Source organism: Brienomyrus brachyistius, chromosome 23 (genome assembly GCF_023856365.1).
Source record: "Brienomyrus brachyistius isolate T26 chromosome 23, BBRACH_0.4, whole genome shotgun sequence".
Taxonomy (NCBI): Eukaryota; Metazoa; Chordata; class Actinopteri; order Osteoglossiformes; family Mormyridae; genus Brienomyrus; species Brienomyrus brachyistius.
Window position 1 is genome coordinate 15,367,466 of NC_064555.1, and position 27,091 is coordinate 15,394,556.

General features: G+C 46.4%; 1 protein-coding gene across 2 annotated transcripts in view; it reads left to right on the forward strand.

Annotated features, from left to right (window-relative positions):
- The window catches only part of csmd2 (CUB and Sushi multiple domains 2), a 249,101-nt gene that overhangs the window by 22,254 nt on the left and 199,756 nt on the right, over positions 1 to 27,091 (forward strand). For both annotated transcript variants that reach the window (XM_048993996.1, XM_048993997.1), the window contains one exon: positions 19,165 to 19,277. In XM_048993996.1, the coding sequence (XP_048849953.1) occupies positions 19,165 to 19,277 (113 nt within the window). The remainder of the gene's footprint in view (positions 1 to 19,164; positions 19,278 to 27,091) is intronic.

Here is a 27,091-nt window from a genome sequence, read left to right on the forward strand (position 1 = left end):
AGCTCACTGTGTATCTGTACACATATGGGTTTTGTGGGAAGTGTGTCTGAATTTATGTGTATGGGTGTGTGTGGATTATGTTTATATTACTCTGTGGAGACCAATTGTCTCCCATAATGTAATAATAACCTGTCATTTTGACAATGCCAAATGCCTCGTATTTTGTGTGGTTACTTATGGCTCAGGTTAGGGCTGGGTAGGGGTTAAGGTCGTGATATTGTGATTAGAGTTATACCCATAGAACTGAATGGACAGTACCCACAAAGATATAAGTACAGGTCTGTGTGTGTGTGTGTGTGTGTGTGTCTGTGTGTGAGAGTATATGTTTGTATGCATGTGCATGCATGAGCAAGTGCACTGTCAGTGCCGGGCAGTGCTTAGTTATCCCATCCTTTTGTACACCCGACTGCCATGCAGCATATGGTTGGGCTACTGCTGAGTGCAGTGCCCAGATGCGCGTGAGCGTCTGCGGCACAAACGTATGCGCAGGGAGGGCCCTCATCTGCTCCTTCATCCTCAGAGAAGCACCGAGGTCCCTCCAGGATGATACTAAAAGCAGCTGATGTTTTTATGGGTTGCGGAACAGTGGAGAAACCCGGAGGTAAACCGTGAAGCCTGTCCCTGTTCCTCTACCTCCTGTCTGCACATACATAATTACCAGCTGGGGGTGACACTGTGTCTGTATGGGTGGCACTGTGGCCTCACACCTCCAGGGTTACAGGCTCCTTTCCCACCCTGTGGCTATGTGTTTGTGCAGCTGGAAATGCTGTGTCCATGTTTGCCCGGCTACTGCTGTTCCCTCTTACAGTCCGTAGGCTTGCAGTTAGATGACTTTAAGTTTCCATTAGTGGATATCAGCCTGTGTGTTTGATCAAAAGCCAATAGTTTTGGATAAGGCCAATAGATAAGCAGATAATACTTTTCTAGAAGCCAGAACCAAATACAATTAGAGACACAGTGAAACGAAAGACATCAAGGACTGCGGCAGTTGATAAGGGCAGGGAGACTTTATAGTCTGCATAGTGAAGTACTGGAGATGAAAAGTTGGAGATAAAATGCAGGACAAATAAAGGAACTAGTAGGGGCTCACCTCGCCCAGCGAGAAGAAGAAACATTAACATATCCGCAGCTGTTTATTCCATATTTGGACTATTTTTAGATCCGTTCCATTCCATAGCTTTTGCAAGTTCCTGCAGTTCACGTGGCATGAAGGAGTCCAGTGGCAACATTACGGATATATATTACTAACAGGAATAATAAGCGGGCCTATTTTGTAAGGTTTGTGGTGATAATGTGTTTGCTAAATTAGTTTAGGGTAAATTTGTTATTCTGTGGTACAGCATCTATCTCAACCATCTTCCCAGGTTTATAGGATGGGGGTGGAGCCTGTCTTAGGGAGTTTGCGGCACACAGCTAGGATATATAGTGGCTGGGATGCTGGTCCATTGCAAATACATTAACGTGCACATGCTCACACACACAGTCATACTCCCCTGGCAGGTTAGAGATGCAATTAGCCTGACTGCATGGAGAAAACCAGAATACCCAAAGGAAACGGTTGAGGAGAAATGGGGGGAGAACATGCATACTCCACACTCTCAGAGCAGAGGTGGTGTTTTTACAGCAGCAAGGTCTAATTTAAAGCATAAATCACATGCTAAGGTTGTGACTTGCCAAACTTGCTACGTGTACCTGCTTTCCGGTTTTCCTTTATCATTGGTTATGCTTGCTTATTTGATCTGGGGGAACAGGATTTGTGAAACTGGGGCTGTGTCATCGATCTGTTTCCCTGCATTGCTCATGAACAGACGGCTTTGTTGACGCAGACGAGACAGATGACTTGGAACGGTGGTGCAAGCTTAAACGCAGCCTCGCTTTCAGGAATGGGGTTTCACTGTGTGTCTGTGAGGTGGCACTTGCCAAAACACCCTGCGTGTTTTATTGCCCCCTGATGGCCCCTCAATTGCCTCGGTTTTCTCTTCAGGAGGAGATGCTGCTATAACTTCTTAAGCTCTTTGGCACTGGGATGTTCCACCATATTGCCATGCATTGATCAGCATGGCCGTTACGGACCGACTCATAAATTAAACCAGCTACAGTGCCTAATTTGGTAAGGAAAGGAGATTTTTTTCTTAAGCTTTCAGAAAGTAAGATCCCTTTGCTGAGGGCCCCAGAGGCTGTGAGTGTCTTGGTGGGCTGATCGGCTGTCTCCGACTTGGGGTGTGATGAGGTGGGATCATTAATCTGGGCTGTTCCGCTCATTCAACACACTGTTCCGTTCGTCGTGGTGGGCCTGTGCCCTGCTGTTCAAGTCCGACAGCTTGGAAAAGAGAGGGCGGAAAAAATATACCCCCAACTGCAGATCTCTGATGGGGGGAGACTGTGCTTTGGGCCCGAACGTGCTTCTGAGGGGTCGGAAAGATGTGGGAGAGAGAGGTAGGAGGCAATGGCTGTCTTCGCCGAGGTGACGGCTGCGCGGTCGGTGGCAGTATGGGCAGGCCTCCCGTGTGCACGGATATTGGCATGCTGTGACATTATGGATCTAATAGCCAGCGGATGCCTCTATTCCAGGGCTGGCCGACAGCGCATGCTGAAATCATGGTGTGCCCGTGAAAACCGGAATGATGATAAGGACGCTCCGGATCCCTCTACACGCGCGGTGTTACCTTGGGGTAGGGGGGAGAGCCAGCAGAAAGGCATGGCGAGTCGTTAGCGGCTCCACTCCTGCCTGCTCAGTGGTCCATCCCTCCCGGCGCAGTCATGTGTGTCTCTGGATGGCTGGAAGATGAACTGTGGTACCTGGCTCTCTGTTTAATTGCTCTTATTTATTTGTTTAACCCGCAGCAGGGACCCACAGAGATATATGGGCTCTCAGCTGGGGCAGGGTTGAATGTGCCTGTTTTTGGGCTGCTTGCCGGGGCCCCTCCTCCGGCACAGAGCTGACCAGGTTCCTTTAAATCAGCTGCCGTCATCCTAAAGCTCTGCATTTGGGCTGCAGCTCTGCTGGCTCCTGGGCTGTACATATGCATAAACATGAGTGTACAGCTATTATGTTGCCTAGCAAACATGTATTGTTTAGTATATATTTTTAGTGTCTTATTAAAGTAGAATTTCAGCATTTCAGGTTAGCCACCGAGCTCAGCGGTACAGCAGAAAGGTCTCATTTCTTAGTCACTAGCCTACCTCTTTCTCCTCAAAGATAGCATTATCGCTTAATTAGAGATGTCGGCAGCTTCTGGGAGCTTTTAATGATGTCATTTCGAAGTCCTTGTGACTGACCCTAGGATTGGTGCGCATTTTCCTCTTTTCAAAGAATCTTGAAAAACTGAAGCAAAAGTGCCAATAGGTGTGGGCTGGCGCGGTGAATAACGGGTCCGTTCCATTGCATCCCTAGCCTCCTGTATCACCACCCCCCACCCGCCAGTAGTAACAGATCGGCGTCACACTTATAAATAAACACGCTTCACGCCGAGGCCCACGCCGGTCCGACTGCGGCTTGCTCGGCGCCATACCTCGGCGGATCGTGTGGGTGCGCGTCGACAGGCCCCCGTCACCGGAGCTGCCGTTCTGAGCCGCCCAGCTGCTCTCAGATCGTCTCTGATGCCATGGGGAAAAAAGCGATAAAAAAACAGAAAGCGCTATAGTTTAATTATGGCTGCAGCACTGAAATAACCTGCCGCCTCTGTCTCATCTGAGCCGTGAATAGTAACAGCTCGTACAGCCCCTGTGCTCCCCCCACACCTCCTTATTCATGTTTAGCGTCTTGCAGCATTCAGTTTCAGTTTTCCTTTTGCTGCCCCCCCCATTAATTTTTTTCCCTTCTCCGCTGTTATGACTGTCATTCCTGCGTTTCTCCTAGAATAGGAATGAGGGCTTTTTTTGTTGTTGTTGTCATCGTTGTGAACCATGCAAAGGCGCAGACAGAACCCACAGCTGTTGCATAGTGCAGTTGAACCTGTGCGCAGAGCTGATGGTGCTCATGGAGAGAGAATGTGGGTTTGCAAAAATGCAAGTTTTGCCCGGAGGCCCGTGTACCTCAATACGTGCGGGGCTGCTGTGATAATGCAGTGGGAGCGATTGCCGCTTGTTAGAGGAGGTTGTGACTTTGCTGCCGGAGTGGCGACCTCATGCCTGAGGGGCTGATGCCATCCCTCACCAGGCAATGACTCAGAGCTCTCGACTTTCGCATGCCCACCGTTGCTTAACCCTGCATGTTAAGCCCTGGACAGTGCTGATGGGAAGTGTGGTAACTAAAATAGGCACCATTAAAGACATTTTGACATAGAGCAACCGCTCATTATTGGGGAAGCTGGTTTGTGAAGCTGGGAGGAATAAAGCCAACAGCTTATTGGATGTGTTTGTGTACACGTGTGCACATGTCTCAGTGTGTCTGTGTGTGTATGTTTATGTGTGCGCCTGTGTGAGTCTGTCTGTGTGTGCACATGTGTGTGTCTGTGTATGAGTCTGTGTGTGTGAGTGTATGACTGTGTGTGTGTGCATCTTTGTGCTCAGCACTGTGTGTCGCTTCACTTCCTGCTTCTCCTTAGATCGCTACAGCCTTTGCTCCCTTGTCTCGTTGCGTAATGAGAGGCCATTGATATTCATGAGGGCAGATGTTCAGGAATGCAGCTCTCCCCCTGCAACTCGCGCACCCTCACTGTTTGCATGCTCTTGGACGCTTGCAGCTCCCAGCGGGCCAGGGCATGCTCCCAAACCAAAGGATGGTAGAGGGAAGCAGGGAAGCAGAGGAGCCCGGCAGAAATGGCCTCAGCTGGGGGGGGTTAGGCTGCGTTCCACAGCGGGGTGCGAGCTGGTGCTGGCAGCCAGGCCTCTCTTTACACTTCCCACCTCAAAACCAACCTTGAGAAAGCCTTTCTGTTCTTTGCCAGACTCATGAATCTCTTGCTTCTGTGTTACTTAGGATAATTGGGAGGTGGAGGGGCATTTATGGAATATGGAAGGAGGGAAAAGGAAATCCATAGGCAGAGGGGTTGTGTACGGGTCAGCAGTACATCATTTGTGTCCACCTCAGAACCAGGCCCCTGTCTGTCTCTACAGAATGTGATTTATCAGCCCAAGTCATGTGATGGTCTTCGCCCAGCTCTTGTAAGGCAGGGGGAGGGACATTCCACTGGTCACCGGCCCCCCGAGTGGTGGGGTGCAATCCTTACACTTCTGGACGTGTGGCAGCAGTTGTGATTTAAACAAGTCGAACCAGAGAAGGTAATAAGTTTTAGGGGGATTATCGAGTGTCGAGGCGGATAAAGGCAATGTAAATAACTGGGGTTATAATAAAAACGCCAGCAGACAGCTCAGGAGTCCAGCTGTGTTGTATTAATGGGTATTGATGCAGTTTGTTATGTTGCTGCTGTTTTTGCTGGTGAGGCAAAATATGACATGGCGATTAGATTATACTACTTACAGTAATGACGGCGTAAACAATCCAGAAGCTGACCCTGTGAAGGCTGCCGGGAGAGTGGTCACGCACACGGGTCACTGCTGTCCAGTTCCGCAACCATTCGGATCAGGTTTTCCTTCATCAAATATATGTATGTGCTCCCAGATGCATGTGATCATGCTCCCAGACTTTGCTACTAGGCTGTTAATAATGTGATCTTCTGCCTTTGGCCAAAGTGATCTTTATCATAAATGACACATCCTTGGATATGTTCAAAAATGTGTACTGCGTGGCTTGGGGTGAGGACGGCCGCATTTCGGAGAAGGGTGGGGGGGGGGGGAAGGGACATTTTGGTGTGTGATGGCAGCAGGCAAAAAAGAACCAGTGTTTAGCAGACCATGCTTGAATGATCTGAGAGGGAGGGTGCCCTAAGAAGGGGAGGAGAAGAATTTCAATTCAGTTCAATTATTTTTTGTATATCATCAAACAGAGTCACTGCTCTCCTCTAAGAGTGTGTATGATCATTTAACCATGGGGAATGTCTGGTATTTTTGACAACTTTATTTTTCAAAGGCACCATTTCATCCAAAACCTGACTAACAACTGTCAACATCATGTGTAACTTCATTGACATCTGTACTAGACACGAACTTCACGTTACGTACTGCATTGCTAAATCGTGGGGACTTTATACTGTAGGATTTAGGTAACGTGTTATAATAATCTTTTCCTCCATAGTCAAAGAGGGTGGCTTATTAGAGAATGATTAGCTGATTAGAGAAGGTTCAGAGAAGGACTTATTCAGTGGACACACAGATATATGGTGAACATAAACTCTGTCGTTGATAATCCAGTCTAGTGTATGGTTATGCACATGTGTGTGTCCCATTACATGCTGATTACATTAAACAGAGTCCAGAAAGGACAGGAACCTTTTGCTGAAAGCATCAGTCTCTATGTCCACATGAGCATTGTGAGTGGTTTCTGTATGAAACTAAACCCATCAGGTGAGGCTTCGACAAGAGGAATAGTGTCTGTGGGTCTGAGCCTGGTTTTCCTTAAATACAGGTATGCACCAGTGTCAAGCACCATGTCGTTGACAAGAAGCGATTTATTTGTGAATGTTCAGTAATGAGCATTTTATTGTGGGTTTATGTTGTGGCTCCTTTAATATTATCATTGGGAGTGATATTAAGTTATTTGCACAGAAGCCCCCTGTGCAACATTTAGGTCTAAGTCTTGGTCTAATAATAGTTGCTATATTCTTTCTAGGCTCACGCAACTCTGTTTCTATATAGTTGTTAGATTTGGGGGATGCCGTGTTATGGAGCACCTGGGTCATAACCAGACATGAGCTAAAGGTAAGAAAATAATCAGCCTTTGATTTAAGATTGCAAGGCTGAGGCCTGTGTGGTGCTCTGAGTCAGGAAGATACAATATTTGCCAAGTTTTGGGATAACATAAATAAGCCATCCCGCTTATAAAAGACAGGAAATTCCTGTCCTGTATACAGTATGTGTTGTTTTAGCTATTTTTCTTAAATTATTTACTGTACAGTACTTTGGTCCTGTACAGGTTCTTTAAAGTGCTTTATAAATAAAGCTGGATTGGATTGGATTCCCAAAAAAGGTCCCAGTTATTAATAAAGGCAATGTTTTGAAATGCACACCAAAGTCTCTAACCAGCGGTTTAGGGAGAGTAGCCTGCTATAGGTTACATCCCGTCTATAGAGAACTGGTAAGGGATCAGAGACAATTAGATTTTGCCAATTTGCTTTAACTTTTGTGCACATAGAAATGACTGAGGATTGTTGGAACTTTATGTCATTAGTTCCAGCGTAAACAACCAAGATGGAGACTTCACTGTTGGAGAGGGAGTCCAATTTTGCCTTGGTGCCAGAAACTCTGGCCCCGGGGAGTCATTTTACAGAAACCTCTGCTCTATTATTGTTAGTAACTCTAACAAACTATCTGTGCTAGAGTCTTCAATCACAAGCACCTATTTTACTTCGGCAGACAAAGTGCTGAGAGCAGGGAACTTGTTGCTAAGCGCAACAGCTGACTGGTGTGCAGGAGCTTTCGGCTTAGAGCTCCTAGGACCATGTCTGACCGTGACTCAGGGCTGCTGGTGCCGGCACCAGACTGGAGACAGTCACGGCAGGAGGGACAACTGCCAGATCAAAACTGACTGTGTGCTCGGATTGAGCCGTATCTAAAAATCCCTCGGTCTGCTTAATCTCCACTAAGTTAATAATGCGCTTCTCCAATGCACGAATCCTGTCCTCCGACTCCACTATGACTAAACACGTCTGGGATATGATAGTATCAGGAACTTTGGAAGGACAGTCTCTGCTGTACATGCCACAGGAGCTACAAAATACAGGTGCATAAGACATAATCTTGACTTACCCTTTTACTTCCAAGCAGTTGTCGGAGGCCGTTCAGGGAAGGCGGTTCAGCTGTCTGGGGTTCATCTCTCTCAGTTTGGAGATGAACTTGCAAAAGTTTATATAAAATATATTTTTCCTTTATTCTAATTACTATCTCGACAGTATCTATAGTTCGAAAGTTTGCATGCTATTAACCAGTCTGACTGTCGCAGGAAACAGCAGAACAGCAGAATTCTCCACTTTTACTGCTATTCTCTTCTCTATAACGGCCTACAGGGGGTCTAGTGTCAGTTCTGTGATGGAGCTGGCCATCCTGGTGAGTTTGTTCCTGCACTTGGTATCAGTGATATTGCTTTCCCATCAGACCAAAGAGAAGTACGCTGGGTACTGTAGACTTGTAAAACATCTCCAGCAGCTTGCTGCATACATCTGAAGACCCGACTCTCCTCAGAAAGTAAAGCTGACGTTGCAGCGAATCTCCAGGTACTTGTATCACTGCATCACCTCCACTTCCTCCCTTTGGTGGTGACTAGTCTCAGGGGCTTCTTGGCATGCCAAGAATCCACCACCAACTCCTTTATTTGGCTGGTGTTGAGATACAGCTGGTTCCCTAGTCATAGATGCTGGATGGTGTTGAAGACACTAGAGAAGTTTAAGAGAAATGAAAAGCTGTGACTATAGTGCCAGCTATATGTGGTGGGAGTTAGCTCTATGGAGCATGTCGTTCACAGCTTTGTCTACACCTACTAACAGCAAAAGGTCTTCTTCATGTGTGGTGAGGACAATGGTCTGAAATCCTTACAGGGGCTGAAGTTCCGCATCTTTGGCACGAGGACTGCATAGTCTTCCAGAGTAGAGGCACCTTCTTGAGGCTTTGGGAGAAGGAGGATAAGTACGGACCCCAGAGAGTGGCTGGCACACGTCTTTAGAACCTCAGGGCTGATTCCAAATGGCCCAGCAACCTATTCCTCTGCAGAATTTCCCCAGCTCTCTCCTTACCTGACTGACAATAACAAGCAGTATGGGAAGTAGTGCTGGGGTGGAGACCTTGAGTGCACTGTCTTCACTGGAAACGTTGCAGGGAGGTGTGAACGTAGTGCGGAGGGCAGGAGGCAGGGAGGAGCCTGAAACCCTATCAGCCAGCACACTGAGTCTCGTGGTGTCAGGTAGGGGCTGCACTAGTCAAGCATGCAGGAAAACGCAGGCATGCATGCACATACTTTGCCTGTGTGACTTTTAATTTTATCAGTTCCTACAGTTTAATATTTCCAGGCAGGTGCTTATGTGAAATATATGTCTTATATATAAGAGTACTGGGAAATGAATTTTGAATTGCCTGGATTTCTACAATCTAAAAGGATCCTTATCTAAGTCATAATAATAAATAAAGGCAGTCTAGTTTAGCAAACTGCACACAACATTCTGCATTGATCTATCTTTATTGAGGGAGTGCAGGAAGCTTCTATTGCATATCATACGGCTGGTGTCATGACTGCCATGCTGTTGGCTGTCCCTAAAGCATAAAGGAAAATGCAAAAAAAGGCTAAAAAGCAAACGTATACACCCCACACCTGTACACAGGGACACTCATAGAGACATGCAGGGTAGTGGACAGACGTCCCGTGATCTGGGCGAACTTCAGCCAGCTTTGTGTAACTATGTCTCCCCTGCAGATTACAACAAAAAAGGGGTAGCAAGCAAGAAAAGAGTGTGTTTGTCTTTGTGTGAATTAGGTTTATATTACATTGTGGAGACCAAATGTACACAATGTAATAAAAACCTGTTTTTTGGTGTTGTGGGGACCATTTCTTTGGTTACTTATGGCTAAGGTTAGGGCCGGGTAAGGTTGTCATGCTGGGATTTGAGTTTTCCCCAGAGAAATGAAAGTCCCCACAATGATATAATTACAAACTTGTGTTTGTGTGGGTGTTTGTTTGTGCATTTTAAAAAGCAATGGCAATGATATTCTCATGAGGGAGCCCCATCAAGGGAATACCCATACACACTGAATAGTTTTACCTGTCTTGTCAAATAATATGAATCCTTTGCAAGTCCGTCCCCCTGGCCTGAATTTCCATACCCTTACCTTCCTCTCGCCCCAGGGGACTCCTTGCCGTAAAGTGCACTTCCCACACCCATGCTTTCTAGATCGAAATCTCTTCTATCTGCTTAAAAAATGAAAATATGTCTAATTGATTTGGGCTCCTTGTAATTAGAAGATTTATTAAAAAAACGCCCGGATCTGCGGGTGCATTTACAGCACCACAGATAGGGCATCTCCGATAGGGAGATGAGATAACGTGCTGGCGCGAGTGGGAGACGGTGTGTGCTGGCAACCAGCCGCCAGTGTTTACCGCTTTTCTGGGTGTTTCATAATTGGAGTAGTACAGTGCACACTCCCGCTGACCTTTTCAGATACCTTTTCCCATGCAGTGAGTTACAGTTCTTCTCCTTGAAAATGAGCAATGTACTCGTTAATGACGGTTGCCAGTTTGAGTCCCAGTTGGAGCCCTGCTACTGTAGACTCCAGCAAAATACATTGCCAGAATCACTTTGTTAACATATCAACTGTATCAAGTCTTCATTTGTAACACATAAGCCAATTTTGATGAAGAATCTATTAAGCGATTAAAATAAGAATAAATGGGTTACTCCAGTGACTCATGCTTTAAGTGTGACCAGGCAAATTTTCCCTCAGCTGAATGGCATCACACTACGCCTTGAGTTCAGTCTCTCAAACCGTATGTGGCAATGGTGGTGTTCTGGTTTAGTTTCTGTCCATGGTCTGAAAGTGCCCTTAAAGCCCTACCCCTTAAGTGAGCTGATTGGCTGTGATGTAGAGAAGGTAGTACTGTTAACCTTGGAGTGTATCTGTGGCTTCTAATAACTTAGGTAATTTACTCATCCGATTTTTGAGGTGCAACAGCAAAGATTATACTGAACCACATACCCAGCTGATGAACAGTTGACCTGAGTAGTAGGTTAAGCTTCCAGTGAAGCGCACTACAGACGTTGATCTAACGTATGGCTGTACTGTAGCAGAAATCCACTGTCAACGTCATATCTTCAGGAAATGGATTAAGAGAAAGACAAATTGTTTGTTAAGCTTTTGCTTGGATCACAGGAAGAAGGGACTTATAGTGGTGTTAAAAAGGCTTAGTTAGCTGCTGGGCAGGCATTCCAGGAATGGCTGGTAGGAAACAGTGAGCGGACCGACAGAAGGGAATGTGGAGAGAATCCGGTTTCTGGGAAAACAGGAAACAAAAACTTTATGAAGACCATTGGACTACAGGAAATGGAGGAATAAAGGGCAACTCTAATTTTAATAAATGACATTTGTGTAACTCAGTGTAACTTTTTCCCGTTTAGCGGCGGCAAGATTTTGCTGCCACAGCATTGATTATTAAATAATGACTGATGTGTCCACAGAAAAATATTAGCCTCACCTCCGTGTCAATACTTCAGCAAAATTTGTGCGACGTCTGTGGAAATTTAGCCTTTGCCAATAAAATTATCATAGAGTTGGACCGGGAGGACGAAACGGAGGCGTGTTTGAAGAGGAAGAGCGATGCGTGTTCTCCTTCGCCTCATTAGGGGCTGGGAATGTGGAGCCACTATTAACTTCTTTAATTAAACCACTTGTCATATCTGGCTGCAAGACACTGTGCTGTGGGCTGGTCGCTGTCTGACTGATGCGCTTAGAGGGTAACAGCCTGATGTCCCACAGCAAACAAAGACCATTTTTTCTCATTGTTTCTAACTGGACCTTTCGGTATTGTGATTACATTATATTCAGACATAGGAGTTTATGGAGTACATATTCAGAAAAAAATTTATATATTAACATTAAATCACATTATTTCCTTTGGCTTCCATACTTTTTATGTAAGATTTCCACATGTATTATACTGGCTTCCTAAATGCTTCTTTAGAACTGAAAGCCCCCTGGGATCAATAAAGTTTGGCCTATCTTATCTTTAAGAACCATACAGATTATTGATTTTTATGTCCTTAATAGTACTCGTACATATGCTAGCTAAGTGGTGCTATGCTTTTGCTATGTTCGCTGCATCCAAGCTCATGCCACAATGTAGACAGCTGATTGGACAAGCGTAAAGTCCCTAATGGAGTATCGCACAACTGACTGTAATAGCACATAGCTCATAACAATGTGCAACACAGCTGATTGGACAAGCACAAAGCTCATTGCACAGTGTCGCACAGCTCATTGGACAGGCATTAAGCACTTACTGCTGACCTCACCATTGAGCTCCCTCTCTTTCTTGTTCTGTGGGGGAGGTCCAAAGGCACACAACCTCGGCACGCTTCCCTTTTCTTCTCCTGGAGCTTATTGGCTGAGGGCGGGCATTTGGCTCAAATGTCAGGCTGCCCATGAGCCTTAGTGCTTCACATGGGCACCAAAGCTGCTTTCCGGCAGTCACATTGAGACGGTAATGGAACGGGCTTCCAACTGGAGAGGAAATGGAGGCGGAAAGAATGGGAGGAAAAAAAATAACAAACAAACCGAAGAGCTTTTGCACTCAGCTGGTCAGAGTGTCCCCTTCGCCCTCTGCATCCAATCAAATCTGCCTCCGGCCCCCTTTCGGAGTTTATTAGAAAGCCAGTGTGGGTGCCCACCACCGGATGGATAAATGAGTCCGGCTGATGGAATTGAGGCCCTTTGCCTTCAGAGGCTGAGTAACTCTGAAAGACTTCCGGAAGGGTCTTAGACCGAGCACAGCTTCCGCCAGTGGAATAAAGTCAATATTTAAATGATTAATCTCCAAAAGCACTGGAAGCTTCTTGGGAGCCTGGGACGTTTGTGAGGTGCTGGCTGGGTGAGGGGGGGGTGGGATGTTTCTTACCAGCCGCCACCCAATGGGGGTGCCCCGGCAAATTACAGATAGCTGGCTCGTGTGAGCAGAGGGATGGGTGCTCTCCAGCTGGGCAGGGTACCGGCCGCCTGCCTCTTCCCATCATGGCCACAGGAAAAGCGTTCCCCTTCTCAGCCTGCAACTTTATCAGGCTAAGAGCAAATGTTGTACAACGCAATTCTGTATTTTGACCAGCCATCCGGTTGGGGGCAGCATTCCAGTCTCATAGAGGTGATTATTTTAAATTTTTAATAATTCATATATGCATTAGGCGTCACAGATCTCTTGTGACAGACACTCATTTGACTTTTGGGAAAGAACTGACACTTACATGTTTGAGCAGGAGGCATTATGAGCCACTAGCCAGCAAGCTGTGGCACGTAAGGCGTTAAATACTCCGAGGCAGTGCCCTGTGAAAAGGTGGGGGAATTTTTACATGATTGTAAGAACTGCATCACGGTTTTCACTAAGGCACCATTTTGTGTCTTTCTCTTTCTGCGCTGGTCAAACACTGGAAAGACAGCGCAAGGTCATCTCCTTTTACCAGAGTTATGTAACCACGGCGCGTAAATGGTGGCCACACCATCTGGATGGGGAGGGGACAGCTAAAGTTGGCCAGAGTATGCTGGCCGCTCCAAGCATAAGCACATCCCTGGGGACTTGCTGGGGGAGGTGGCGGGCTGGCTTTTGGTTGTGTTTACCGGTGGGCTGTTCTTCCAGTCAGCGCTGTAATGGCAAGGCAAGATGGACATGTTGACCCCCCCCCACACACACACACACAAGCACACACCCTCTTTGTTTTCCAGCTATTTTCTGGTAGCATCTAACGCTGATAATAAGAGGCAGAGAACAGGAAACTAAAAAAAAACAAACACTAAGTCTTGTTATCAGCTTGGCACCTTCACCAGCATATAATGGCTATTTAGAGGGTTTTCGGCAAAATAACCTTTTATAACTGAACTAGTTGGTAAGGGATCCGCAGAATTGCCAATTCTGTATTGTATTCCAGTCCTGTACCTTTTGCTGGGTCATAAATACACTGCACAGTTATTTCTGCCCAATCTGTGGATAGCAGGGAGTCTGTGGCTTAATGGTGTGAAGGCACAAGTGCTAGCAGGCTCTAGCTGGCCAAAGAAAATTCCAGGCCATTTAGGACCATTTATTTCAAAGTGATGAGTTTTGCCAGTGCGCCAAGCAAATGACAGCCAATCATTCCTCCACTCCCCCCGCCCCCCCAACACTCGACTTTATGCGGCTCAGAAAATCACTCTGATGAGTTATGCATTCTATCACGACTTCCTGGCTCTAAATTATTTAACTGTGCGTGGCTATTCTTCATTTTTTTTTTCAATACTAATCATGGGACGCTAAAGTATTAATGAACCTAGCTGAGATTCTTCCCTTGGCTGTTAAAGGTTGATAATTACAATATTTGCATTCTGCTCCTCCTGCTTTGAGTTAATCTCTTTGGATTGAGGAGATCCACTGTGATTAGTTTGCGTAAATTCTCTGTATGGTTTTAAGCAAGGGCAGATGTAAGGGGCATGGAATTTGAGTCACTTGGCCATCTTTACCCACAATGCACCAGTTTTGGCAGGCCAAGCCCCCCATTGAAATTACCCCCTGGAAGAGGATGATTTAATGCATAAAGAAAAAAAACAAGTGGATATCATTGCTTAATTATTCGTGTGGTATATTATTGCTGTTGAATTAGATCCTGTGAGGCAGAAAGATTAAGGGCTTTCTATTTGAACAGTTTTTTCCATTTGGTCATGATTTCTAAATAAGTCCCATGCTAATTACGCGGCATCCCGAAGCTCCAGGAGCCGAGTGGTGCCCATTTGTTTCCAGGTTTTTCCCCGAGCGTGTTGTGTTAGAAAGCGGTGAGGCCCCATGAGGGTGAGCCGCGGTAGCCTGTCGCGCTGCCAGCTCCCACGCCGCTTATCGCGCGCGACGAGGCGCTGCCCAGGCGCAACTCTGTCTCTGCAGCTCTTCCCGTCATGTTCTCCCCACCTCTATTGCGTGTTTCCTTCTCTCCAAAGTCAAGTTGACCGCGGTTTTTTGCACACTGAAGATCATTATACTTCTGAGCACGGATTTGCTGTGCATATCGTTGCAGGACAGCAAACCCTTATTGTGAATCCTGCTGCCATAGAGCAATGCACTGAAACTTTGGTCAGTTGATGATGTAGCCCATTGTGGGCTCAGTATGCATGTTACAGTGTGTGATGCCATTGCAGTTTACCCAGAATAGTGCCACCAATATGGGATGGAAATAACAAATTGGCACACAGGTAGGCTTGGCTGATATTACAGTAATACAGTATAGCACAGGATTTTGGGTTTACTTGGGTTACTCTGCAAATTTTATTGTGGAGTCTACCAATGTTTGAGCCCCGCCTCCCAACCCCGCACTTGGTGAATTTTATCACCACTATTTCAAAATACAGGATTGTTTGCATGTTGTGGTTTCATCCACCCATTCTTAAGGCTATTATGACCCTGGTTTAACCTCATTTTGTTCTTTTAATACCTGGTAATATGAGAACCTGCTGGTTTATTGAACCACTTTGTTACACAGCATGTGACTAAAGTCTTTTTGAAATGTTTTTTTTTCCCCTGTGACAGTTTCCATCAGATGGATGCAACTGATTTAAATGCATAGTATGGCAGCAAGGAATATAAAGCTGTTTGTTTCCTAGTGTTTTCTCCTCGTCTCTTTTTCATTGCATTTACAGTGGAGAGATCCTCTACTCTGTAGTTCTGCCAAAAATGACATAGCATAGAAATACAGAAATAAACATACAAAACACAGAGAAATAATAGTAATTAGTAGTTGGTAGACTGAGAGGCGTGTGCTTTGGAATGCAGGCATTTTTAACATTCTGCCAGCATGTGCTGGGGGATCTGGGTGACACCTGGGATACACAAAATTGTATACTGGGTATCACTGGGGTTATTTTTTTTGGGGGGGGGGGGTGGTTTGACATGATTAGCACAACACAACAGTAAAGTCAATAACCAATCACAAACTCATGCTGAGGGGGTTGGGGGCCTGTGTAGAGTATTCAGGAACATGCGTTTGAATATTGTCACTGGCATTACTAAGAGTGCAACAACAGAGGCATCACACAGAAGCAAAAAGGGGGTTTAACTCATGAAATCAAGAATGACTTGATCGTCTGAATATCCCCCTCTGTGATCCCCTAATCCTTCCCCGGGAATAAAAAACAGAAGAAGCCTTGGAAGCCAATTTCCTGTCGGCTATTAACAGTTTAGCAAGTCTTAAAAGCTGTAGGAAAATTTTGGTGTAATAAAAGTGAGAGGAGTAGAAACATTAGAAGAGGAAGTTGGGTTTTTTGGGGAACTTAATAGCAGAGTGCACTGTTTGACTGTTTCTGACATATTATCACACGGGAAGCCTCCGGAGCAAGGCACAGGCTGTACGAGACTAGGTGAATAATGTCAAGCCTATGTCTGCAATTAGCAGCTGATGGAGGACTTTTGCTGGATTTCTCTGAGATATAATACGCCGTTCTCTCTGCTGGTTCTGGTTGCCTTACTCTCTTGCCCTGCTGTGTCGCCTTGCTGAATGGTGAAATGTCTTCAGTTCTTCATGTGCTTGGTATACTTTTGCTTCATTAGTGAGTGTCCATCCTGCAGCTCTCTTTGAGAAGTGGATTTATCTGCAACATGAAAAATAGCTTTGAAAGGAAAAAAATAGTCAAAGCTCAGAGTTACTTCACAGAGCCTTCTGCTCTGCTCTGCTGTGTCATGTTGCTTTTTGGGTGGAAATGCCTTTATTTATATCATTATGTGGCTGGTACCCGTAAAATTCACAATGCTGTAGTATATGGATGAACGCACTAGGGGCTGTTTGTGGGAGCTCAGAAGTGGGAAGACTGCCTGTGGTTTCACCTTTGTATGACGGGTTTTGTCTTTGAAACATGGGATGAGGTCCAGGCACCGGACCCCCTCCCATCAGGATCATCAGCTGCTGATGTAGGGTTCTCCTGCCCAAGCTAATAACTAGCAGGACAGCTGTGGGGTGTGTAGTGTGTGAACAGATGAAACCTCAGACTGCTTCAAACTGAGAATAACAGTGAGAATAATGGGCGGAAATAGCTGCCAGGATCACCGGGCAGAACTGAGCATGGGGTTGTAAAATCATATACAGAACACAGCACATGTGGTGTTTTGTGTAATCATAGTAAGCTAACCATCAGATTAAACAATAACCATTTTTTTCCCTCTGATAACTATCGATGGGAATGTTCTGCACATTCACCAGCGTGGCATGGTGGTTAGGCGTATTACACTGTTACTGTACCTCGCACTTCCAGGGCTGGGGTTTTAAATCCTGTGTGTGTGTCGTCTACATGGTCTTCTTGTGTGTGTAGGTTTCCTCCGTGCATGACATATGGGTAAGTGAGTCAGCATCACTAAACTGCCCATATTGTTTGAGTGATTTGTGATGGACTGGAATCCTGTCTGGAAACTAGCACGGGGCATGCTGGTCCCTCATAAGGCGAACACTATGGACAATTTAGATGCATTTACAGTGTGCCTGTATTGCAGTATTGTGCTAGTATATTACTCTCTCACACACTTGGCTACACTGCCATGGTTGTTATATGTGAGTCTAGGCCAGATGAGATAATCCCGATAAAATGTTTATTGTGTGGATGGAAGTCAGCCCTACACGTCTGTGAGGTTAGTGGGGTTATCTTAGCATGGCTTGGGCACTCAGACCTTGGAAAAAAAACAAGTTACAGGCAGAATAGATCCAATGTACCAGTGCTGCTTGATGGACAGACAAATCAAAACTGAGAGGCAGGCAGTCCTGGGTAGTATTGGGGTGGGGTGGTAGTGCAATCTAAAAGGTTACACTGACAGGGATAACCCGTTGGTTACTGAATAACAAGCATGCAGAGACATACATATTCACTTGTGTACACTGGTAGTTGTGATTTAAGTTTCCCTGACGCCTTCCCTTTTGCTCATGCACATGAAATCATGCCGCATCTGCTCTGGCTCGTCCTTGTGGGAATCCGGCTGCTTCAGCAGAACCTGCAGACAACCAGGGAAAACACGACCAACGGAGAAATGCATCTGATTTGCTTCCAAAACGTCTGGGACGTTGTGTGGAAGTTGGCTGGGCCACATTTATAGACCGACAACATTTTTTTCTCTTCTACAGCAATGGCTTTTTCTTCAGTGCTGTTTTACTGTGAAACAGGCATTGGGGAATGTTAGCATACTGAAAAATCCACTTTGCAGTTTTGTTTGGAGGAGTTCTAAATATCTAAAGCTATCCCTGCACTTAGGATTTATTTCTTGGAATTGGACACCCGACATTCATAGTGAGGCTCTGCCTCCGAAACAAAGGTTGGAAACTGGTTATGTTTTTAAATGTATGTAATACAATGACATTTGAGGTGCGAGTCTCCCACAGTGCCGTCTTCAGGAATGATGGGGAAGCTGACGAGAGACATTACACACACTCTAATGTTCCATTCAATCACATTTTATTATGAAGCTTCCCCGGGGTCCAGTAAATCAGAGCTCATGTGGTGTGTATGTGGGTGGGGGGAGCTTTGTGTACATAGTGCTTTAATCAGTAGAATTTTTTATGCTAGCTTTGTGCTCCCCCCCCCAATCCACTCAGCATGTCGCCCCATCAGCCGTACCAACAGTTGGATACAGGACACCCACGGAGACATGAGAAGATTTTGATTCCTCTGAGTGTCTGTCATCATCATCGGGATAAACTCAGGGCTGGCCACCTCGAGGGCGGGGGTCACTTGAGGGAGGGGTTTCCATGCCAGCCTTTCCGTGAGCTCTAGGTGAGCCGTGGGCTGCTGGTGTGTTACTTATGATAGAAGATGTTTCCAAACATTGTTAGGTACATTTTAATTGCAAAAGGATTCAGGAAGGACCATACATAAGAGTGATTATTGTTTTAGTTAATTTTAGCCTTTGCATTGATTATTGGACAAGGGAATTAGCAAAACTCAACATTTGAATTTGTTTATTTCTTATTATAATTAATTTATGTGGTGCAAATTACAGTTTAGAATTCTGGTTCTGTTTTCCACTTCTGGGGTGCTCTAGCATTTCATATTGATGTGTATTATGCTGGGGGGCAGCATGGCAGTGCCTCTGGGTACCCTGGTTTCCCCCCCACAGTCCAAAAATATGCTAATGAACTGGAGTTGCCAAATTGTCCGTAGGTGTAAACGGTGTGTGAATTTTGTGTGTGCCCTGCCATGGGCTGGCGCCCTCTCCTGGGTTATTCCGTGCTTGTTACTCTTGTTACTGAGACCGTATAGAATAAGCCATATGAAAGATGAAGGAATGAATGTGCCGTGCTGCTTTGTGAGTAATTTGTGTTCCTGCTCTTTGTGCATGATCTTCCATTGGATCAGTGTGATGTGATGTCATCCAACAGGGCAGTACTGGTGTGGCTATTCGTTCACCCCTCTGTTTTCCTCTCCCTTCAGGCTGACGGGCTTCCAGCTGCCTCCGCCCATTGTCAGCTCTGGGCCTCGGCTCACTCTGTGGCTGCTCTCAGACTACGCCGTCAGTGGGCAGGGATTTAAGGCCTACTATGAAGGTAAGCCCCGCCCCTCTGGGGTCAGAGTTCATCCCATTATGGAAAATGTACATGCGTGAGTCTGACATGTCTTAGTAAGGCAGACGGACAGCCAGAATGGCAGATGACATTGTATGCTTAGACTTGACTTCATGGCTTTAGGAATAAGTGATGCATGCTTGAATATCAGTTATGCTCAATCACAGAAGTTCGAGTGCATGCTTATTTAGAAGTATTGTAAGATCATTGTATGTGTGAGTGAGAGCTGATGACCTCACTGGCTTTGTAGCATCTTTGAAGGTATCGTTCAGCTCGACACCTCTGAACTGGGAGGCTCTTTGAGGTGCCACAATGGGTTTATCAGCCTGCTTTTGATCAACGTGCTGCACGATACGTCAGATCATTAACTGGGACTTTCATGAGAACCTGCGGCAAGTGAAAGTGACCTAAGTGGGGCTCCTTATGCATTGAGAGTGCGTTTCGGTGGCAGGTGACCCTGCCCCTTCTGCGTAACTTTCTGCTCACCATCAATAGCTGCTGCACAGAACCACTGGAGAATCTCTGGAAATCATAGGGATTTTCTGCTTCTGTCGCCTTTCATCAGACGCCTAGTCTGCCCTGACTCTCACTATAAGGCCCATTATGTTTGAATGAGCACAGGCCCTGTGAATTTAGCACAATGCCTTATTTTAATGGTGTGCTCGTCTCAACAGTTCTGAGGATGTGAGCAGCATGAGTCTGGGTGCAAATGTCTCTGCTAATAACTTTGCCCTGGTCCATGGTGAAGAGTGTAATGTAAGCAGAAAGGTAGCCGCCCGTGGGGCAGCAGGGCACCTTCCAGCGGGGCAGCTTGGAGACGCCATGGTACAGCAAAGGATCCTCTGTCAGTAGGGGGCGACCTTACGGATGCTTCCTCCATTCTGCTGCAGCAGGTGTAATCAATTAAATGCCTTCCGGATCACCACCCATCCCTGTAATGTGCCACTTAATCCTTCTTCCGTCGGCTGGTTCGAGGAGCCCCAAATGAGGGCCGGCGACCTCCCTTTACGAATTTTCAGGCCGGCTGAAATCGGGAGGGCGCGTGGAGATAATGGGAGATCAAAAGGGCGCCTGAAGTGGGACGAATCTGAGGTCGGCATGGCTCTCTGGCAGCCCCCCCGCCCCGCACCTCACAAGGCCTTTGTGTCCGCGTGAGTGAAGCTGAACGGAGGTAGAGGAGTGGTCCTTTGATGTTCCCCATCGCGCTTGCTTGCTCACCGTTGTCCGCGCGGGCCAGCTTGAAGCAGCTCCGTCTGAAGCTCCCACCAGAATCCTTGTTTTTCTGTCACCACGCTCAGGCTCCGGCGATCTCTCCTTATTTAAATAGGAAGTGGAAATCCACTGAGTAAAAATGTACCATCCAGGATGTTTGCGACTGTGACTCTACTGGGGAAATTGAGTATAAGCAATTCCCAGTTTTTTTTTTTTTTTAATTTAATGGAATTTTATTTAATATATTTTTTGCCTGAGTGGCAGTACAATTGTAGCATCAGTGTCAGGGTAGGTCAGTCCCAAGCCCCCAGTGTGTCATATCCAACCTTGTACTGAACCGAGTACAGAAATAATGGAGTCAACAGACTCCCCCCCCCCCCCCCCCCCCCCCCCAGCAGTACCTCCAGATCCTGGTCCGTTGCCTCCCCGCCGTTTTCTGGCATCATGCAGTCATATTTCACAGCAGCTGGTGAGAAATACAGTGCCGTCTGTGCGGAGGTGAGGTGCCTGGTGTAAATCAGGCAGCTTTTACTTAAGGCAGAGATCTCGTTTATGCACGTTCGTTAGCCCAGAGTGTAGCTTCGCTCCCTTGTCGTTTCCCTTTCGCTGTGTGATGGCACGCTCCGGCATATCAGATCGGCCAGCTTGGATCGCGTCCTTGCTTTATGAATGAATGAAACAGTCAGCCGGGGATTGAAGCTCATGGCATGCCAAGGGTCCCACGTTTAAGATAAGAGCAACCAGCTTGGTTAACAACTTAGTATGGTGTCAGGTCCCTAACCAGTTAAAGAGCTTGGGCTGTTAAAACTTGGGCTGTTGCTTTGTGACTGAGTGGGTCAGGGTGCTGTGCCTGTGATCGTAAGGTTACTGGTGAGAGTGAGGCCCTTAACAGAATCTTGTGTGAATTCCAGTGGCTGTCTCGTAGAAGATTTTTTTTTTGGGGGGGGGGGGGGCACTTCGGTGTCAAGCTGCCTATTTGATTTGGAGACGGGTTTGAATTGTTATTGATACAGCGTAATTGGGAAAGGTGAGATATTGAGCGCTCCTTGTTCTACCAGCTAAGTGAAAATTTAATTGGAAACCATCGTCACATCACTAAGGTTGCTGTGTGTGTGTGAGTGTACATGTGTGTGCATGCATGTATGTGTGTGTTTCAGTTTGTGTGTGTGTGTGTTTCAGTTTGTGTGTGTGTGTGTTTCAGCGTGTGTATATGCATGCGTGCACGTGTGTGCGCGCATGTATGCATGCACTGTGCGTGTGTGTGTGTCTGTGGGGTGGGGTATGGGAGAGCAGGCTGCAAAAGAAATATGCTGCCATTGCACATTGCTGCACCGCTGGCAATGCGGGTGCTGCCTTGCATACAGGCCGTTTATACGCAGGGGTACGAGCTACTCTCAGCACAGCCATCTCATTAACGGTCCTCTGTCCCCTCTTCTGCGGCGCCTCGTCCCTTGCTGTTATCTCACGGCAACAGTAAGGGGCTTTCCCCTGTGAGAAGAATGTTCTAGATTTGCCCACTGTCCCCTGGCAGGGCGCAGAAGGCCATCCTTATTCATCCATCAGGATCGACAGATACACCCTATATATTCTCCACACGTTATGCAGATTAGTGTAACGCCATCTGTGCTGTGCATTTGGTCAGCACAATTGTGATAAATCTCCGCTGCTGGTCTTTAGCACCTTGGACAACTCTGGACAATTGAGTAGCTACTGTATATTTGAAGTTCTTTTTTAAAGTATGAAGCAGAAAAAGTAAGAATACACTGTGATTTTGTTTGTGTGTGTGTGTGTTAGGGTGGGTTATTGCCAACTAGCCCGAATACAATACTCAGCACTATAACAATGTCACAATGCAGTGTAAGACGATGCATCACAATATTACCATTGTATCCTGATGGTTAACAATCCAATACTGAAATAATGTAACTGCTAAAATTAAAACAGGCCAAATTTAACTAACAGACATTAACAGCCTTTAACTACCGAGGATGAGTCAGTATCTTGAATAACGTCACACTTCAGCTTCCAGTTGTATAAATTCTACATTTCTTTGTGCATGCATCAAGTGCACATTTCTAATAAAATAAATATAAAATTTATTAATCCATCCATCCATCCATCCATTTTCCAAACCGCTTATCCTATTGGGTCGCGGGGGGTCCGGAGCCTATCCCGGAAGCAATGGGCACGAGGCAGGGAACAACCCAGGATGGGGGGCCAGCCCATCGCAGGGCACACTCACACACCATTCACTCACACATGCACACCTATGGGGAATTTAGCAACTCCAATTAGCCTCAGCATGTTTTTGGACTGTGGGGGGAAACCGGAGTACCCGGAGGAAACCCCACAACAACATGGGGAGAACATGCAAACTCCACACACGTGACCCAGGCGGAGACTCGAACCCGGGTCCCAGAGGTGTGAGGCAAGAGTGCTAACCACTGCACCACCATGCCGCCCCCGAGGGTCATAGTATTGATGAAAAATCAAGATAACTGCAATATTTATGCAACTGTAGTGTGCTTGTGTTTATTTTGTCTATCATGGCTGAATAGTGGGATGAGCTAGCAGTCCGTCCAGAGTGGCCCCAGCCTTGTGCCCTTTGCTTTCTGGGGTAGGTTCCAGGCTCACCTCCACCCAGTATTGGATAAGCGCTTATAGAAGATGGATGTTGGCTGAGTAATAGAGGCACTCTTCTGATGCAGTAATTCCTCTGACTGTTTGCAGGGCACAGTTTATTAGCGCACCTGTGCCCTGCTTTGGTTCTCACTGCTTGATTGTGCCTTACGCTTTAACCCTACAATAGCAGAGCAGAATCTCTGTGGGTCAAACTTCCCTGATCACATTCAAATAAGTAATTCCATTTGCGGTTTTAATGTGGCACAAATAGAATTAAGGCAATTTGATTCTGTAAATACAATCATCCTTTCGTATTTGGGTAATTTCAAATTCGTCTTATGATCGTCTGATATTGACTCTGAAGCCGACTCATTCATTTCAGTCAATTACTTTTTTTTAATGATTCTTTGATTCCCCCTGTGCAATCAGCTTAGCAGAGATGACAAGAGAGGTGTAATCAGTGTGAAGATGGCATGTGCGTGCCTGCATGTCTGTGCGTGATCACGGCCTCTTCAAGGAGACCTCGCCGTGCGCTGTTTGACCGTAAAGAGAGAAGAGCAGGAAGATGCCATTGAGAACGTGGATAATGGAGACAAATGATTGCTGCCGTTGTCCGTCTGGAGGCACCGTCCTACACGAAGCAAGAGAGGGAACATAATCTGTGTTCCCCCAAAGGTGTGCCACGGCATTGGTTATGCCGGCCAAACGGGTTTAATGGGAGCTCTGGTGCTCACTGGGCACGGAGATGCCAATGCGGGAGGAAAAACTCAGTCAATGACTCCCTCCCAGCATGGAGCCAAGCCCTCCCCTAACACTCAGAGAGCCACTTCCTGCCCATCTAACTGCACTGGTCACCTTTGCTGGGTTTGTGTCCTTGTGTTATGATTGTCCTTCGGGTGGCTCCCTGCTGCACAAATACACTCCTAATGTTCCGCCCTTATGAAATCTCCTGCTTTGGTGTGATTAATGTAGCCTGGGTTGCTGACACCTTCCTTGAGGGTGGTTTAGCAGATGTGTGGGTACCTTTGGCAGCAGCCTACCTGGTCAGGCCGATTGGGGGAGGTGGGGGAGTCCCATCATTGAATCAGCGTCTGTAAGAGCAGCGTTCTGAGTCGTTGCTGATGCAGTGGATTGCACTGTAGATGCAGATGGATTTTAGTGCTACCGGTTGGGGGGGGGACCTCTGTGCTGTGGTCTTGGGGGCACCATGCCATCACACACCATCTCTTTTGGCATCATACTCATTTAGCAAACTTATAGCGGTTGATCGCCTTAATCTCTGCCTGAAGGTGCGCAGTGCTAAGGCTCAGCAGCAAATGATCTTAGAAATGAACTTACATGAAATAAAGCCTGGTAATGCTGGGAGTCACAGGTGAGAGTCGCCTTATCAGTGCCTGCGATCAGTCTCAAGCCGAGGCAGGAATCGACGGCTCAGTGCTGGGCCAGAGGGGCCCAGAATTGTGTGCAGTGTGACCATCTATCGGAGAGCTATGCCCAACGCATGACTGGCAGCAATGAGACCTCAGAATCTCACAGTTTCCTGATGGATTCTCCTTCTCATGAACGAACAGGCATATGTATCCTGGCAATACACAAAATGCAGGGCGTACGCTGACATCCTCAGGGACCAGTCCATGCCTTTTTAGACGGGACTGGCACTGTGGAGGGTATTCCCGCGTCACGGAGCAGAGAGGAGCCGCCGGACCTAACGCGCATACTACTCACCATGGCAAGACGGCAACGGTGCGGAAAAATACGCTTAATCCCTTTAAACACGGCCAAATCAGACATGAAAGGAAGTGCTACCCAAGGCTGCAGTCCCCAGGCTGTTGTGGACAGTAATCTGACCGAAGCTTGGACGCGTATATAATCCCTCGTCGACTTTTTCTCTGCACCATCCTTTCAATCCTAGGCTTTTATGCAGAAAGAGGGAGGAGGGGTTGCTGCAATCCACCTCTGACTTTTTGCCCCCACCCCAAACGAGAGGGGTACTGGATAACTCTTCAAAGAGAGCGACAAAGCTGTAGAGAGGCGCAGAGAGAGATAATGAGAGCCGGTTCGGGGTTGGGGCTGGATTTGAAGGCCCAGATCAAACCCGGGTCTCGGAGCCTTCTGCCCAAGACGCCCACTCTGTCCTCAGACAGGACAGAAGGATGCCCCTTCTGCAGGCTTTAAAGGCCCTCATTAAAGCACTTATAGGCAGGCGCTGGGCAGGTTCTTCCTGGGGATGGAGCTGGGTCTGCAACTCGCCAAGCGACACCCTGGCTGTCGCACCAGCTCTTTTTTCACTCCGACTGACTCGCGACGCCTCCCGTCTCTGCTCTTCTGACATCTGCATCCCCTGAAGTTCATTAATGTCACGTCAGCTCGAGATCCTGCTTTATGTATGTTTTTCCATTAATATTTTAATAGCATGTTCTGCATCATTTAAATTTGAGATGGCCCCAAACAAATTGTGTTATCCATGAATAATTGCTTTGTTATATTATTTAAAAAATGGACTTTTGTCAAATGAAATCACCTAAATCATGGCTTAAATCACACTGTCTTATCTGCTCTACAGACCTCCTTTCACTAAGCAGACCATTTCTCCTGTTCTTTAACAATTCAGGTGTTTGGCCCCCAAGAGCCAAACGCTCATGGGAGAGACATATTTACAGCTGACAGCAAGGCAGTGCTGAGCCACTGAAGCCTTGTCTGCAAACCATAAAGTGGAAAACGGGAAGCGTAATAAAGATGTTGAAGGCATTGATTGGTGGAAGGCAGATGTCTCTGAATCACTGAGCTGAAGAAGAGGCGATCGTAAACACATCTCGGGTGGTTCCCACGTGAAAGGAGATTGGTGTGGATGGGCGAACGTGAAGCCCACGTGCGATTGCATTGCTGCCACGGAGCGTGACTGTACCAGATGCATATTTTCTGCGGATTGAATTTTCCAGTTTGCATGGTAGTCTTCTGCCATATTGTTTATAGCATTTGGATGAGGGTAGTATTTTGGGCATTTATTATGATGCAGAGTTATGGCTGAGCTGCATTTATGAGTCTGCTGGACAATTTTATCAGGGATGTAATGGATACAGGTGGAAACATTTCTTCTGCAGCTACTCATTGCAAATTAATTACAATGCATCAAGTATAAATGTAGCCATCCATGCTCCAAAAATTACAAAATAGCTAAGAAAAAAACAAAAGCTGGCCCTGGCTCGACTCAAAAATATATAGATTAAAAGGTTAGGCAAGATTGAAAACATTGACTCAAAAACATCTACCAATCCCTGGTCTGACCTGGCTAGAAGGACCCAAAGGAAGTCACCTAGAATCTCCCACTCTGGCCCAAGCGGCCCTCTCGCGTCTGTTGGGAGAAGCGCTGTTATATGTCATACACATGACTTTGTCGTTCCAGGGAAAGGGCCATTTTCTGCGCACTTGATTCAAACTTTGAATAGCTTAATGGCAGCTATGGCTTGTGAGCAAGCAGGCCTTTCTGTGGGAACGTCAGAAAATAGCAAGCCCTTCTACAAGCATCAGAAGCGAATAATGTTTTCCCAAGACTGTAGTACCACAGTCAGGGATCAACTTTTGTGCATCTCATGCTAATCCTTTCAGATACTTTAAAAGCAAAAACCAATTTTTAAGATGAATTTTGTGAAACAATACAAGTAATGTTTCAAACCATTTTTGAATCAAACAAACTGCAAGAAAGTATTCTGATGTTGGTTAGCCTCATTGTCCCCCTTTTTTGGTATTTTGGCTGTGCTGATATGACATGGCATTTGCCTTTTATCTTGGGTTGACAGACCACTTACTTTTACTATAGAGTGAGACTGAGCATTGTGGAGAGACATCTTTCTGCAATATCCTTATCAGACAACTTAGCTGTATTATAGAGACAGACTGAGCATTAGGGAGAGACCTCTTTCGGCAATGTCCTTATCAGACCACCTAGCTCTACTATAGATGGA